We start from the raw sequence: 14,305 nt of genomic DNA, 5'->3' as shown, positions 1-14,305 counted from the left end.
AGCAGCAGCAGCCCTGTTAGCACAAGAAGTGGATAAGCTAATTCTTAGGCAAAACCTAAACATAAAGTCCCCCCATGCTGTGGTGACTTTAATAAATAACAAAGGACATCGTTGGCCAACAAATGCTAGACTAGATACCAAAGCTCACTCTGTGAAAATCCCTGCATAACCATTGATGTTTACAGCATCCTAAATCCCACCACCTTGCTCCCGGTATCAGAAAGCTCAGTTAAACATAACTATGTAGAGGTATTGGACTCAGTTCATTCTAGTGAGCCCAACCTCCGAGACCATCCTTAAATATCAGTAGACTGGGAGCTGTATGTGGATGGGAGCAGCTTCGCCAAACCCTGCAAAGTGACTCTGAAAAAGACAACAAGCCCTGCTCCAGTCATATCCGGAAACTGACTGGTCCACACATGGCCGAAGCATGAGGAGACTCATCACGGGACTCATTTTCCTTAAAATTTGGACTTGTACAGTAAGAACTTCAACTGACTTTCCTCAGATTGAGGGCTGTTCCCAGTGTACACATCAAGTCACACTGAGGTGGACAAAAGGTTGATACGGTCGTATTATTTTACGGTTATTATAAGTGTACTGGAATTCTAAAAAAAAAAAAAACAAAAAAAACTTGCTTGTGGCCGGGCGCGGTGGCTCAAGCCTGTAATCCCAGCACTTTGGGAGGCCGAGACGGGCGGATCACGAGGTCAGGAGATCGAGACCATCCTGGCTAACACAATGAAACCCCGTCTCCACTAAAAAAAAATACAAAAAAAATTAGCCAGGCGTGGTGGCGGCGCCTGTAGTCCCAGCTACTCGGGAGGCTGAGGCAGGAGAATGGCGGGAACCCGGGAGGCGGAGCTTGCAGTGAGCCGAGATCGCGCCACTGCACTCCAGCCTGGGCGACAGAGCGAGACTCCGCCTCAAAAAAAAAAAAAAAAAAAACTTGCTTGTATAATATTATTATATACAAGATATGTAGCCCAGGAAATGACCAACCTAATGTGTGTTATGACCCATCTAAGCCTCCCATGGCCACACTTTTTAAAATAAGATTAAAAACTGAAGACTGGTGGGGGCTCATAAACGATATGAGTAGTGTTAGCCAAAACAGAAAGAAAAAGAGGTGCCCAAACGAGTCACCTTGAAATTTGATGCCTGTGCTATCATTAATAGTAATAAGTTAAAAATAAGATGTAGTTCTCTTAATTAAAAAAGAGGCTATATGGTAGAAAATAAGTACATTTATCATAAATTAAGACTGTGTAAAAATAAATGTAGATACTGGTCTTGTGTCATTTAAGCTACTTAGATAAGAAATAAAAAAATCCTGTCCACCTTCAGCAAAGGAAAAGTGGTCCTTCCTGTACCAGTGGTCATTACCCTTAGAACTGGTAATAACCAACCCCCTTAATCCTTGCTAGAAAAAAAGAGAACATATAACCCTAAAAATTGATGGAGCTGGACTGGATCTTCAAGTAAATGTCGTGGTTTGAGAAAAAGTTTTTAAATGCTCTCCTGAGCCAGTATTTCAAACCTTCTACGATGAACTGAATGTACCAGTACCAGAAATTCCAGGAAAAACAAGAAGTTTGTTTTTGTAATTAGCCGAGCATATAGCTCAGTCTCTCAATGTCACTTCATGTTATGTATCAGCACAAGTGCACTATATGAATCATTATCAATATATTACACAGGAAGACATAAGTAGTGAAAATAAGAGTGAGAACTCCCACTAATAAAAAGTGAGAGCCTCAAAGGGGGGAAATGAGAGAAGAGAGATAGACCCTGTCATATTGTTTTATATTTTTTATACTCAGAAAAGGAAAGAGAAGCAAAACGAAAGGCAGGTAGTCTGGCGCCTAGGAACTAGACCTGAAACCAGGCCTGGGCCTGCCTGACCTAAGCCTGTTAGTTAAAATTCCACCCCTGACCTAGCAACTGATGTTATCTATAGATTCCAGACATTGTATGGAAGGACATTATGAAACCTCCCGTTCTGTTTTGTTTCACTCTGACCACCGGTGCATGCAGCCCCTGTCACGTACCCGCTGCTTGCTCAAATTGATCACGACCCTCTCACACGGACCCCCTTAGAGTTGTGAGCCCTTAAAAGGGACAGGAATTGCTCACTTGGGGAGCTCGGCTCTTGAGACAGGAGTCCTGCTGATGCTTCCGGCCGAATAAACCTCTTCCTTCTTTAACTTGGTGTCTGAGGAGTTTTGTCTGCAGCTTGTCCTGCTACAGAGGCGGGAGGATCACCTAGGTTCAGGAGTTTGAGACCACTTTGGCCAACATGGTGAAACCCCGTCTCTACTAAAAATACAAAAATTAGGTGGGCGTGGTGGTGGGCACCAGCTACCATGGAGGCTGAGTCAGGAGAATGGTGTGAACCGGGGAGGTAGAGGCTGCAGTGAGTCAAGATGTTGCCACTGCACTCCAGCCTGGTGACAGAGCGAGACTCTGTCTAAAAAAAGAAGCAAACTAGGCAGTGGCAGGTCATTATTTAACTATGCTTATTCTTTAGCAAAGGTCAGGCCCCTTACATAATTCTAACCTGAGACCTATTGTTAGTTTTCACAAATATGGTTGCATTTTTTGAAAACGATGGGGATCAGTTCAAGGAAAGGACTGTTATGTCCTCAGCACAAGAATGAACAAAAGTGGCCAGGCATAGTGGGTCACACCTGTAATCCCAGTACTTTGGGAGGCCGAGATAGGCAGATTGTTTGAGGCCAGGAGTTCGAGACCAGCCTGGGCAACATGGTGAAATCCCATCTCTACCAAAAAATTAGCCGCATATGGTGGCACATGCCTGTAATCCCAGCTACTCGCAAGGCTGAGGCATGAGAATCACTTGAATCCTGAGGGCGGAGGTTGCAGTGAGTCATGATCACCCCACTGCACTCAAGCCTGGGTGACAAAGCCAGTCCCTATCTCAAACAAAAACAAGAAAACAAGAAGATAGAATGAAGTCATATGTTTATATGCTGAAAAGAAGAAGCTAGAAAGGGAGAGCAAGGGAAAGTGTAAGACAGAATGTCATAATTGGTAGGGTAACATCTCAGAAGAGGTGGTAGGAATAGAATTGACAGCCTGTTGAAAAAAATGAACTTAGAAAAGGAAGGGGAATTTGTCTTCTGACACTGAAAGGAGGAGGAGATGGATGATAGACTTACAAGAGAGTTTGAGGGTTGGGGGGAAGGAAAGTGATGGAGTTGCCTCCTGCAGGTCTTTGCCTCCTGTTTTTCTCAGGGAAGTAAGAGGAGAGGTTATTTGCTAAAAATGAATGGGTCAAAGATGAATAATGGCTATTGAACATTTACTATGTGCCACGGAGGGCTTTGCATACAAAATCATGCACAATCCTTTCAATAGCCCTATTACAATTCTGCTATACAGATGGGCACATTGATGCTCCACTGGATTCTCCTGTGCTCAGTCTCTAAGCACCTATTCTGAGGTTCCTTCTCTATTTCTCCACTTCTTCAGTGATATCTGCCAGTCCCCTGACTGTAAATATTATTTATAAGACTCACCTCCAGATCTACATTTCTAGTCCTGACTTGTACTGCAAATTCCACCCAACAGTTTATCTTGCATTTCTAAAAAAGGCTTTTGATAGTAATCTCAAAACTACCATGGACAAAATAGAACTCTTCCTAACCCTGTACCCCCGCCTCCCTACAACCTGTCAAAATAATGCTAAAAATTCAGAAATTACCTTGAAAGTGCATCTTCCCTTTCCTTTCCCACTCACTTCAACCCCATCCCAAATCATCAAGAAATTTTGTCAATTTGATTTCTCTAGTATTTTGAGACCATCCACTTCTCTAATATCTCCATCACCACCACTAGTCCAGTCCACCAGCTCTTCATACGTGGACCACGGCAACAGTGTACTAACTGCCATCCCTGCTTTCACTACTGCCTCCCTGCAACCCATTCTCTGCATTTCAACCAGAGTGAGGGATGTGTGTATATACGGGGAAATTTAAAACCATATACATAATATAAAAAATTAGCCATAAGTCGTGGCATGTTCCTGTAGTCCCAGCTACTTGGGAGGCTAAGGCAAGAAAATCACTTGAACCTGGGAGGCGGTGGTTGCAGGGAGATGAGATCACTCCACTGCACTCCAGTCTGATAACAGAGTGAGACTCTGTCTCAACAAAAAAAAAAAAAAAAAAAAAAAAAAAGAAAAGCAAAACGGATCAGAACAAAACAAAACCAACAACTACCACCACCACTACCACCAACAAAAACACAAAAAACCCCATACACATAAATAGAATAGTATATCACATTTCTTTATCCTATCATAGCAGCTCCAAAAGCTATCAATAATTTCCCCATCTTTATCTATTTTCCCACTAACACATTTTCTTTTAAGTATTTTAAACCAAATCCAAGATATATTATTTCAACCATAAATGTTTCAGTAGATATCTCTAACGGGTAAGAAATTTAAAGAGTAAAACCAGTATGCAATAATTACACCTAAAAATGGTCAATTCTTTCTCAATATATGCTTTGTTATTTAATTATCATTAAATTAAACACATTGCATTTGGTTGATATGCCTCTCTAGCTTTTCTTTTGTGTTTTGTAAGACTATACTAGTATACCTATTTTATTCATTTGTTTTTTGAAAATAAAAAAGTTATTTATCCTGGGGAATACTCCACTTTCTGTATCTAGCTAATTGATCCCTTTTAGTGTTGTTAAACTGTTCTTTTAACCTCCAAATTTCCTGTAAACTGGTAGGCAGAGCTTGAGGCTTAATTAGATCCAGGTTCAATTCATTTGGCAAGAATACCTCATAGGTTGTACTGTGCTTTTCCTGTTGCATGACATTAGGCGGCACAAGTCATGTTAAGATTGATTAGTATCAACTGCACTCCAGCCTGGGTGACAAAGTTTACTTTGTTTTCAAAAAACAAACAACTCCATCTCAAAAATAAAAAAATAAAGCAAAATGTTCTTCTGCTCCTATTTTGTCATGATCTGCTCCTCCTTGTCATTAATATTCAGATAGTATATTTCAGATTCATTTCTTTTGTCATTCAGATTTCCCTGACCACCCCCTTTAGAGTATCTACCATGTCATTCTCTATTATATCACCTTATGCTAATTATCTGCATATAACTTTCTACATTTGCCTTCTTTGGGGTTTATTTATATGCTTGTAGTTTTCTTCTCCCAACATCTCAAATTATAAGTTTCATGGGTCCTTAAGTAGTACCCAACATGAAAATATTTATATCCTGTTTTACTCCATGTTCGTTATTTCAATCAAACCTGAATCTTGTCTCTAGATGAATTGTCACCACATTCAGATTCTTTTATAACTTGTTCAAATGTTTAGGGTCTTTTCATTTATAGTCTTATTACTCAAAATGTGGTCCTCAGATCAGCAGCACTGACATCACCCGGGAGCTTTTTAGAAACATAGACTCTGTTATAAATACAGTTTTGGTGCCACCAAAGAAATAGCACTCAAATACAAAATTTTCTTTTTTTCTTCTCAGCAAGGCAAATTACTTCTATAGATGGGTGCGCCGTCACAGATGGAGCAATGGTGAGTGCACACCTGGACAAGGGAGGGGAAGGGGTTCTTATTACTGACGCACGTGGCCCCTGTTGCTGTGTCCTTCCCCTATTGGCTAGGGTGAGATCACACTGGCTAAACTAATTCTGATTGGCTAATTTAAAGAGTGACAGGGTGAGTGGTTTGGTGGGAAAAATGGTTATGGCAGAGCCGGAAATCGGAATGAGTCAGGGTTGGGAACGAGTCAGGGCAGAGCAGGTAATCAGAATGAGTCAGGGTGGAGCAGGTAATCAAAATGAATCAGGGGGGAGCAGGTAATCGAAAAAGGTTGCTTTACAAGGAAGTTAAGTTTAAAAGTAGAAGGCACAGAATTGAACATACTGGCATATTGATTCTTTGAAGAGAAATTTAGAACTCATATCTAACAACTCTCAGGGTACCTCCCAAATTATGATTTAAATAATAATCTCCATGTGAATGATATCTCCAGGTAACTTGTTCACCTAAAGTTTGAGAAGCACTGGCATGTAGTCAGCAACTATTAGCCCTAATCTGTGCCTCTCTGTAATGCAACTCTAATTGATCTTATTTACCTAATTTCTAGAGAAGTCAAATTATTCATTCATGGCCTTCCAAACACACTCAGAGTTGTACCACTCTTATCTCTGAAATACCTTCCTTTTCTCTTCTCCTTCAAATATCAAATTCTTTACTTTTATTTTAGGTGAAGACTTTTCAGACCATCATACCCGCTGGAGACCTTTTTTCTCTTCACCGCCTTGCACTGTTACCTGTTTAGGTAATTCTTTCCCTACCCCTTGACGAGGAAGGATATTCTCCTGTGTGTCTTATTACCCCTTTTCAAGACGTAGGTCTTTAACATAATAGGTTTTTATTATGTATACATGAGGCTTTTATTTCATTGTTTCCTAAACAATAATTTTATTCTAAGTCTTTGAGTAGTTCCCTACAGAACTGCATAAAATAATATTGATTGGGTAGGGTGCGGTAGCTAATGCCTGTAATCCTAGCACTTTCGGAGGCTGAGGCAGGTGGATCACTTGCCGGGTGTGGTGGCGCATGCCTGTAATCCCAGCTACTCGGAAAGCTGAAGCAGGAGAATCGCTTGAACCCGGGAGGTGGAGTTTGCGATGAGCCAAGATTGTGCCACTGTACTGCAGCATGGGCAACAGAGGGAGACTCTGTCTCAAAAAAAAAAAAAAAAAAAAAAAAAAAAAAAAAAAAAAATTGGTTGAATGCTTGTTACAGTCTTATGTTCCAGTATGCCCTGTACATTTATATAATTTATCTCATTTAGTCTTCACAGTGGTCTTGTGGGTGGACATTGCCATATGATTTCACCTACAAGGAAACGTAGACTTCAAGATTAAGGGACTTGCCCAAGGGGCTGAAATTTGTAGCGAGTTCTCTAATTCCCTACCTGAGCACATTCCATCCCCTCACGATTCCTCTGTTCTGTAAGTGTGTGGAGGTTTCCTCCTCTTGTTCTTTAGTGCCTTGTATTTTATGATCTTGCATCACTTTAAGAAAAGACAAAATAAAAACAGGAACAATGTATATATTTTCAGATAATCTGGGTCCAAAATTTAGGAAAACATTATTATACTGCCACCTTCTGGATCTTTTGAATATTTACACATTAATAACGGATACCTAAAACCAGATCTGTCCGGCTCTTTCAAATCTGGTGCTGACATATTACATTTTGTTTATAATTATTTTTCTTTAAAGACAGAAATAGTAAAAATTTTTCTTTAGTGAATTAAGAGAGTTCTTTTTAACTTAATAAATATCAAATATGGAGGATAAAATTAAATGTATTCAGAGGTTGGTAATTATTTTTGTTTGTAGAGGATGGAGAAAAACGTGTACAGTTAAATTTTACGAGTAATTCAACAGCCACCTTTTTTTTTTTTTTTTTCGGAGACCGGAGTTTTACTATTACTCAAACCAGCCTCCCCGAGCATTCGGTGAGCAGAGTTGTTTTTGTTTGTTTGTTTTTTGTTTTTATTTTTGAGACCGAGTCTTGCTCTATTGCCCAGGCTGGAGTACAGTGGTGCTATCTCGGCTCACTGCAACCTTCGCCTCCCAGGTTCAAGTGATTCTCTGCCTCAGCCTCCTGAGTAGCTGGGCGTATGGGCGTCCACCACCATGTGGCCCAGCTAATTTTTGTGTTTTTAGTAGAGACGGGGTTTCACCGTGTTGGCCAGGCTGGTCTAGAACTCCTGACCTCAAGTAATCTGCCCGCCTTGGTCTCCCAAAATGCTGGGGTTACCGGTGTGAGCCACCGCACCTGGCCTGGAGCAGAGTTTTTAAGGATAACTTGGTCGGAGCGGGGAAGCCAGTGAGCCAGGAGTGTTCATTGGTCAGGGATGAAAGCATAGGGAGTGGAAGCTGTCTCTTGGGCTGAGTCAGTTCCTGAGTGGGGGCCACAAGATCAGATGAGCCAGTTTATTGATCTGGGTGGTGCCAGCTGATCCATCAAGTGCAGGGTCTGTAAAATATCTCAAGCACTGATCTTAGGAGCAATTTAGGGAGGGTCAGAATCTTGTAGCCTCCAGCTGCATGACTCCTAAACCATAATTTCTAATCTTGTGGCTACTATTAGTCCTATAAAGGCAATCTAGTCCCCAGGCAAGAAGGAGGTCTGCTTTGGGAAAGGGCTGTTACCATCTTTGCTTAAACTATAAACTATAAAGTGTCCCCCAAAGTTAGTTCAGCCTATGCCAGGAATGAACAAGGACAGCTTGGAGGTTAGAAGCAAAATGGAGTCGGTTAAGTTAGATCTCTTTCACTGTCTCAGTCATAATTTTGCAAAGGCAGTTTCAATCGCTCCCTTTGGATTTTATAACACCTTAATCTTAAGGTCAACAGCCACCTTTTGGCTGTTAGGTTCAACCTCTTCCAATTACAGTTTTTAAGATTAATGTTAATAAAGGTGTGGGTAAAAAAGCACATTCACTGCATGTGAGGATATAAATTATTATTGCCTTTGGGGAAGGCGATTGTATTTCATTCATAAAAAATTAAAATAAAAGCCAGGCATGGTGGCTCACCCCTGTAATTCCAGCACTTTGGGAGACTGAGGCAGGTGGATCACTTGAGGTCAGTAGTTTGAGACCAGCCTGGCCAACATGGTGAAATCCTGTCTGTACTAAAAATACAAAAATTAACTGTGTTTGGTGGCTCATGCCTGTAGTCTCAGTTCCTTGGGAGGCTGAGGCAGGAGAATTGGTTGAACCCAGAAGGCACAGGTTACAGTGAGCTGAGATCATGCCACTGTGCTCCAGCCTGGGCAACAGAGCAAGACTCCATCTCAAACAAACAAACAAACAAACAACAAACAAAACCATGGAAATTTTGACCAAGAAAATTTACTTTATGAATTCAACTTACATATATTCTTTTTAATGTCTGTAAAGATGTATATATGTAAAAGATGTACAATTTTACATTGTTTGTAAAAGATTAGGAAAACCCAGAATACTTAAGAAAATGATGATACTATGCTTATGCAATGTCATTCTATGCAAGTGATATAGTTTTGCTGTGTCCCCATCCAAATCTCGACTTGAATTATATCTCCCAGAATTCCCACATGTTGTGGGAGGTACCCAGGGGGAGGTAATTGAATCATGGGGGCCAGTCTTTCCTGTGCTATTCTGGTGATAGTGAATAAGTCTCACAAAATCTGATGGGTTTATCAGTGGTTTCCACTTTTGCTTCCTCCTCATTTTCTCTTGTTGCCACCATGTAAGAAGTGCCTTTCACCTCCCACCATGTGGAACTGTAAGTCTAATTAAACCACTTTTTCTTCCCAGTCTCTAGTATGTCTTTATCAGCAGCATGAAAACAGACTAATACAGTAAATTGGTACTGGGAGTGGAGCATTGCTGAAAAGATATCCGAAAGTGTGGAAGCAACCTTGGAACTGGGTAACAGGCAGAGACTGGAACAGTTTGGAGGGCTCAGAAGAAGACAGGAAAATGTGGGAAAGTTTGGAACTTCCTAGAGACTTGTTGAATGGCTTTGCCCGAAATGCTGATAGTGCTATGGACAATAAAATCCAAGCTGAAGTGGTCTCAGATGGAGATGAAGAACTTGTTGGGAACTGGAGCGAATGTGACTCTTGTTATGTTTTAGCAAGGATACTGGTGGCATTTTGCCCCTGCCCTAGAGATTTGTGCAACTTTGAACTTGAAAGAGATAAATTAGGGTAGCTGGTGGAAGAAATTTCTAAGCAGCAAAGCATTCAAGAGGTGACCTGGATGTTGTTCAAGGCATTCAGTTTTATAAGGGAACCAGAGCATAAAAATTTGGAAAATTTGCAGACTCTGTGATAGAAAAGAAAAACCCATTCTCTGGGGAGAAATTCAGGCCAGCTGCAGAAATTTGCATAAGTAACAAGGAGCCTAATGTTAATCCCCAAGACCATGGGGAAAATTTCTCCAGGCCATGTTAGAGACTTTCAGAGCAGTCCCTCCCATCACAGGCCTGGAGGCCCAGGAGGAAAAAGTGGTTTTGTGGGCCAGGCCCAGGGTCCTCATGCTGTGTGCAGCCTTGGGAGTTGGTGCCCTATGACCCAGCTGCTCCAGCTGTGGCTGAAAGGGGTCAATGTACAGCTTGGGCTGTGGCTTCAGAGGGTGGAAGCCCTAAGCCTAGGCAGCTTCTATGTGGTGTTGAGCCTGCGGGTGCACAGAAGTCAAGAATTGAGGTTTGGGAACCTCTACCTAGATTTCAGAAGATGTATGGAAACACCTGGATGCCCAGGCAAAAGTTTTCTGTTGGGGTGGGGCCCTCATGGAGAACTTCTGCTAGGGTAGTGCAGAAGGAAAATGTAGGGTTGGAACCCCCACACAGAGTCTCTACTGGGACACTGCCTAGTAGAGCTATGAAAAGAGGGCCACCATCCTCCAGACCCCAGAATGTTAGATCCACCAACAGCTTGCACTGGGAAAGCCACAGACACTCAATGCCAGCCCATGAAAGCAGCTGGGAGGGAGGCTGTATCCTGCAAAACCACAGGGGCAGAGCTGCCCAAGACTATGGAAACCCATCTCTTGCATCAGTGTGAGCTAGATATGAGACCTGGAGTCAAAGGACATCATTTTGGAGCTTTCAAATTTGACTGCCCCTCTGGATTTCGGACTTGCATGGGCCCTGTAACCCCATTGTTTTGGCCAATTTCTCCCATTTGGAACTGCTGTATTTACCCAATACCTGTACCCCCATTGTATCTAGGAAGTAGTTAGCTTTCTTTACAGGCCCCTAGGCAGAAGGGACTTGCTTTGTCTCAGATGAGACTTTAGACTGTGGACTTTTGGATTAATACTGAAATGAGTTAAGACTTTGGGGAACTGTTGGAAAGGCGTGATTTGTTTTGAAATGTGAGGACGTGAGATTTGGAGGGCCAGGGGTGGAATGATACGGTTTGCCTCTGTCCACACCCAAATATCAGCTTGAGTTGTATCTCCCAGAATTCCCACGTGTTGTGGGATTGACCCAGGGTTGATAATTGAATCATGGGGGTTGGTCTTTCCTGTGCTATTCTTGTGATAGTGAATAAGTCTCACAAGATCTGACGGTTTTATCAGGGGTTTCTGCTTTTGCTTTTTCCTCATTTTCTCTTGTTGCCGCTATGGAAGAAGTGCCTTTTATCTCCTGCCGTGTGGAACTGTAAGTCCAGTTAAACCTCATTTTCTTCCCAGTCTTTGGTATGCCTTTATCAGCAGCATGAAAACAGACTAATACAACAAGTGACTTAATAAATGGTATAAGCATGCTGGTAATAATAATTGATATTATAAGAGCTTTGTAATGTGTTTTAAATATTGGTCTGAAACTGTGAAATATTATACAAAATAAGTACCGTTTTTATATTTCTTACTAGCAGATATTTATGCAGTAAAAACTGCATTTTGGTTTCTGCTGCTAGAAGAGAGATGCACTCAGATTTTTAAAAATGGAACATGAGGCAGTAAAATATAATCTTAGCTTTGTAATCTATGATACAATAAATAAGATAAAAATAACTTGAGTATAAGTTGTACTGTGTAGTTTCTACTTAATAAAAATGTAAACTAACAAAAAGAAAAATTTAGTGCTCCGTGAAATGCATGCTATGAGGCTGAATCTACTGTGCAATGTCTTTTTACTTATATTCATTACTTTATGAATAAAATTTTAAATAGTTATGATAATGATGACTGATCTAATTTATTGAGTATTTTCTACATGCCAAGTGTTGTCATAAGTGCTTAACAGGTAATGTCACTTGATCCTCTCTATGATTCTGGAAAGACTTGTAAAGGTAATATTCCTATGTGATAAAATTGAGAGTAAGGGAGATTAAGTGAGTTGCTAAAGATCACACAGCCTGAGTGGTCAACTCAGGACTTAAGCCCAAATATTCTGAATTTATATGAAATGTTTTTTCGATTATACCAGAATGGGTCAAAAGGGAAAAAAATAGTGCAAATGCCTATATTAGAATGTCTGGTAATGTATATGAAGTACTTAACTCACTGGCACACAGTAAGTACTGAGTAAATGTTGAGTCTTCTTCCTTCTTCCTTTCTCCCATTATCCTTCTCCTTCTCCTTTTTCTCCTTCTCCTTCTCCTTCTTCTTTTTGAGACAGAGTCTTGCTCTGTTGCTCAGGCTGGAATGCTGTGGCATGATCTCGGCTCACTGCAACCTCTGCCTCCTGGGTTCAAGCAATTCTCTTGCCTCAGCCTCCCCAGTAGCTCAGATGACAGTTGCCCACCACCGCACCTGGCTAATTTTTGTATTTTTAGTAGAGACAGAGTTTGACCATGTTAGCCAGGCTTGTCTTGAACTCATGACCTCAGGTGATCCACCCACCTTGGCCTCCCAAAGTTCTGGGATTACAGACATGAGCCACCATGCCTGGCCCTCTTCTTCTTATTATGTTGAAAGAGAATAAGAGTAGGTCTTTTTCTAGTGATGTCGACAAGAATCTTTTCCATTCAGCCCTTTCACTGAAAATCCTGAAGGGCATTTTCATGTTTTCACACGAATATACAGTGTAAGTCCCAGGAGAGCAGGAGCTTTGTCTGTTCTGTTCACTGCTATATTCCTGAGGCCTGGACAAGAGCCTTGCTCACATTAGGTGCTCAGTAAACATTTGACAACTAGATTGAGAAACTATAACATTTTCCTGTTTCTTTTTTCATCTTTTTGACTGTGATATTATTGACCTATTCTAGGTCTGCTATTTTGCAAACTTTGTGTGCTTTAGAGTAGTACTTTTCAAGTTGTAGTGGTGGATGAAACCTCCTCAGCACTTGGATGGAGTACACAATGCCTTATGACTCTGTTTTAGTTATTTCTTTATTACTAAAAAAAATTTTTGGCCTGGTGTGGTGGCTCACTTCTGTAATTCCAGCATCTGGGATGCTGAGGTGGGTGGATCATTTGAGGTCTGGAGTTCAAGACCAGCCTGGTCAACACGGTGAAACCCCATTTTTACTAAGAATACAAAGATCAGCTACTTGGGAGGCTGAGGTGGGAGGATCACTTGGACCCAGGAGATGGAGGCTGCAGTGAGCCGACATTGTACCATTGCACTCCAACCTGGGTGACAGAGCAAGCCTCCGCCAAAAAATGTTTTTGGGGGGTTGTTATTCTATCAAGTTCTTTTTTTTTTTTTTTTTTTTTTTGAGATGGAGTTTCACTGTTGTTGCCCAGGCTGGAGTGCAGTGGCGCGATCTCGGCTCACTGCAACCTCTGCCTCCTGGGTTCAAGTGCTTCTGCTGCCTCACCTCCTGAGTAGCTGGGATTACAGACGTGTGCCACCATGCCCGGCTAATGCTGTATTTTTAGCAGATGGGGTTTTACCTTGTTGCTGATCTCGAACTCCTGACCTCAGGTCATCCACCCACCTTGGCCTCTCAAAGTGCTAGGATTACAGGTGTGAGCTACCATGCCCAGCCAAGTTTTTAAGGTTTTTTTTTTTTTTTTTTTTTTTTTTGAGACAAAGTCTTGCTCTTGTTGCCCAGGATGGGGTGCAATGGCATGATCTTGACTCACTGCAGCCTCCACCTTCCGGGTTCAAGCAATTCTCCTGCCTCAGCCTACCGAGTAGCTGGGATTACAGGCACCTGCCACCATACCTGGCTCATTTTTGTATTTTAAGTAGAGACAGGGTTTCAACATGTTGGCCAGGCAGTTCTTGAACTCCTGACCTCAGTTGATCTGCCTGCCTTGGCCTTCCAAAGTGCTGAGATTACAGGCGTGAGCCACCACGCCTGGCCTTCTGGCCTGTTTTTTTTTTTTTTTTTTAGACAAGGTCTCACTCTGTCACTCAGGCTGGAGTGCAGTGGCACGACGATCAGGGATCACTGCAGCCTCAAACTTCCAGGCTCAAGTCATCCTCCTGCCTAAGCCTTCTAAGACTTGGGACCACAGGCACATACCACCATGCCTGGCTAATTTTTAAAATTTTTTTGCAGAGATGGGTTCTCCCTATGTTGCCCAGGCTGGTCTCTAACTCCTGGGCTCAACCAATCCTCCTGCCTCTGCCTCTTAAAGTTTTGGGGTTACAAGCGTGAGCCACCATACCTGGCCTTGCCTTGTGCCTTTGGACAGGAGTCAGCAGCAATCTGTTTGCTCGTAGCAATCGGTTGCATCTGACAGAGCAGCTTAACCCAGTTAATTGAACCACTGGAGTCTTGGAGACAGCAGTGGTGGTGATGTTGCAGCCTAGAA

At 41.9% G+C, this 14,305-nt stretch overlaps 1 protein-coding gene across 1 annotated transcript in view; it reads left to right on the top strand.

Annotated features, from left to right (window-relative positions):
- The window catches only part of LOC105487439 (caspase recruitment domain family member 6), a 47,656-nt gene extending 35,947 nt beyond the window's left edge, over positions 1-11,709 (top strand). Inside the window, exons 5-7 of the mRNA XM_071098985.1 lie at positions 5,536-5,585; positions 6,280-6,354; positions 9,398-11,709. Coding sequence (XP_070955086.1) covers positions 5,536-5,585; positions 6,280-6,354 — 125 coding nt within the window. The 3' untranslated portion in view covers positions 9,398-11,709. The remainder of the gene's footprint in view (positions 1-5,535; positions 5,586-6,279; positions 6,355-9,397) is intronic.
- The last annotated feature ends 2,596 nt before the right edge of the window (positions 11,710-14,305 follow it).

Source organism: Macaca nemestrina, chromosome 6, assembly GCF_043159975.1.
Source record: "Macaca nemestrina isolate mMacNem1 chromosome 6, mMacNem.hap1, whole genome shotgun sequence".
NCBI classification, from domain to species: Eukaryota; Metazoa; Chordata; class Mammalia; order Primates; family Cercopithecidae; genus Macaca; species Macaca nemestrina.
This window is presented reverse-complemented; position numbering and strand designations above follow the sequence as displayed.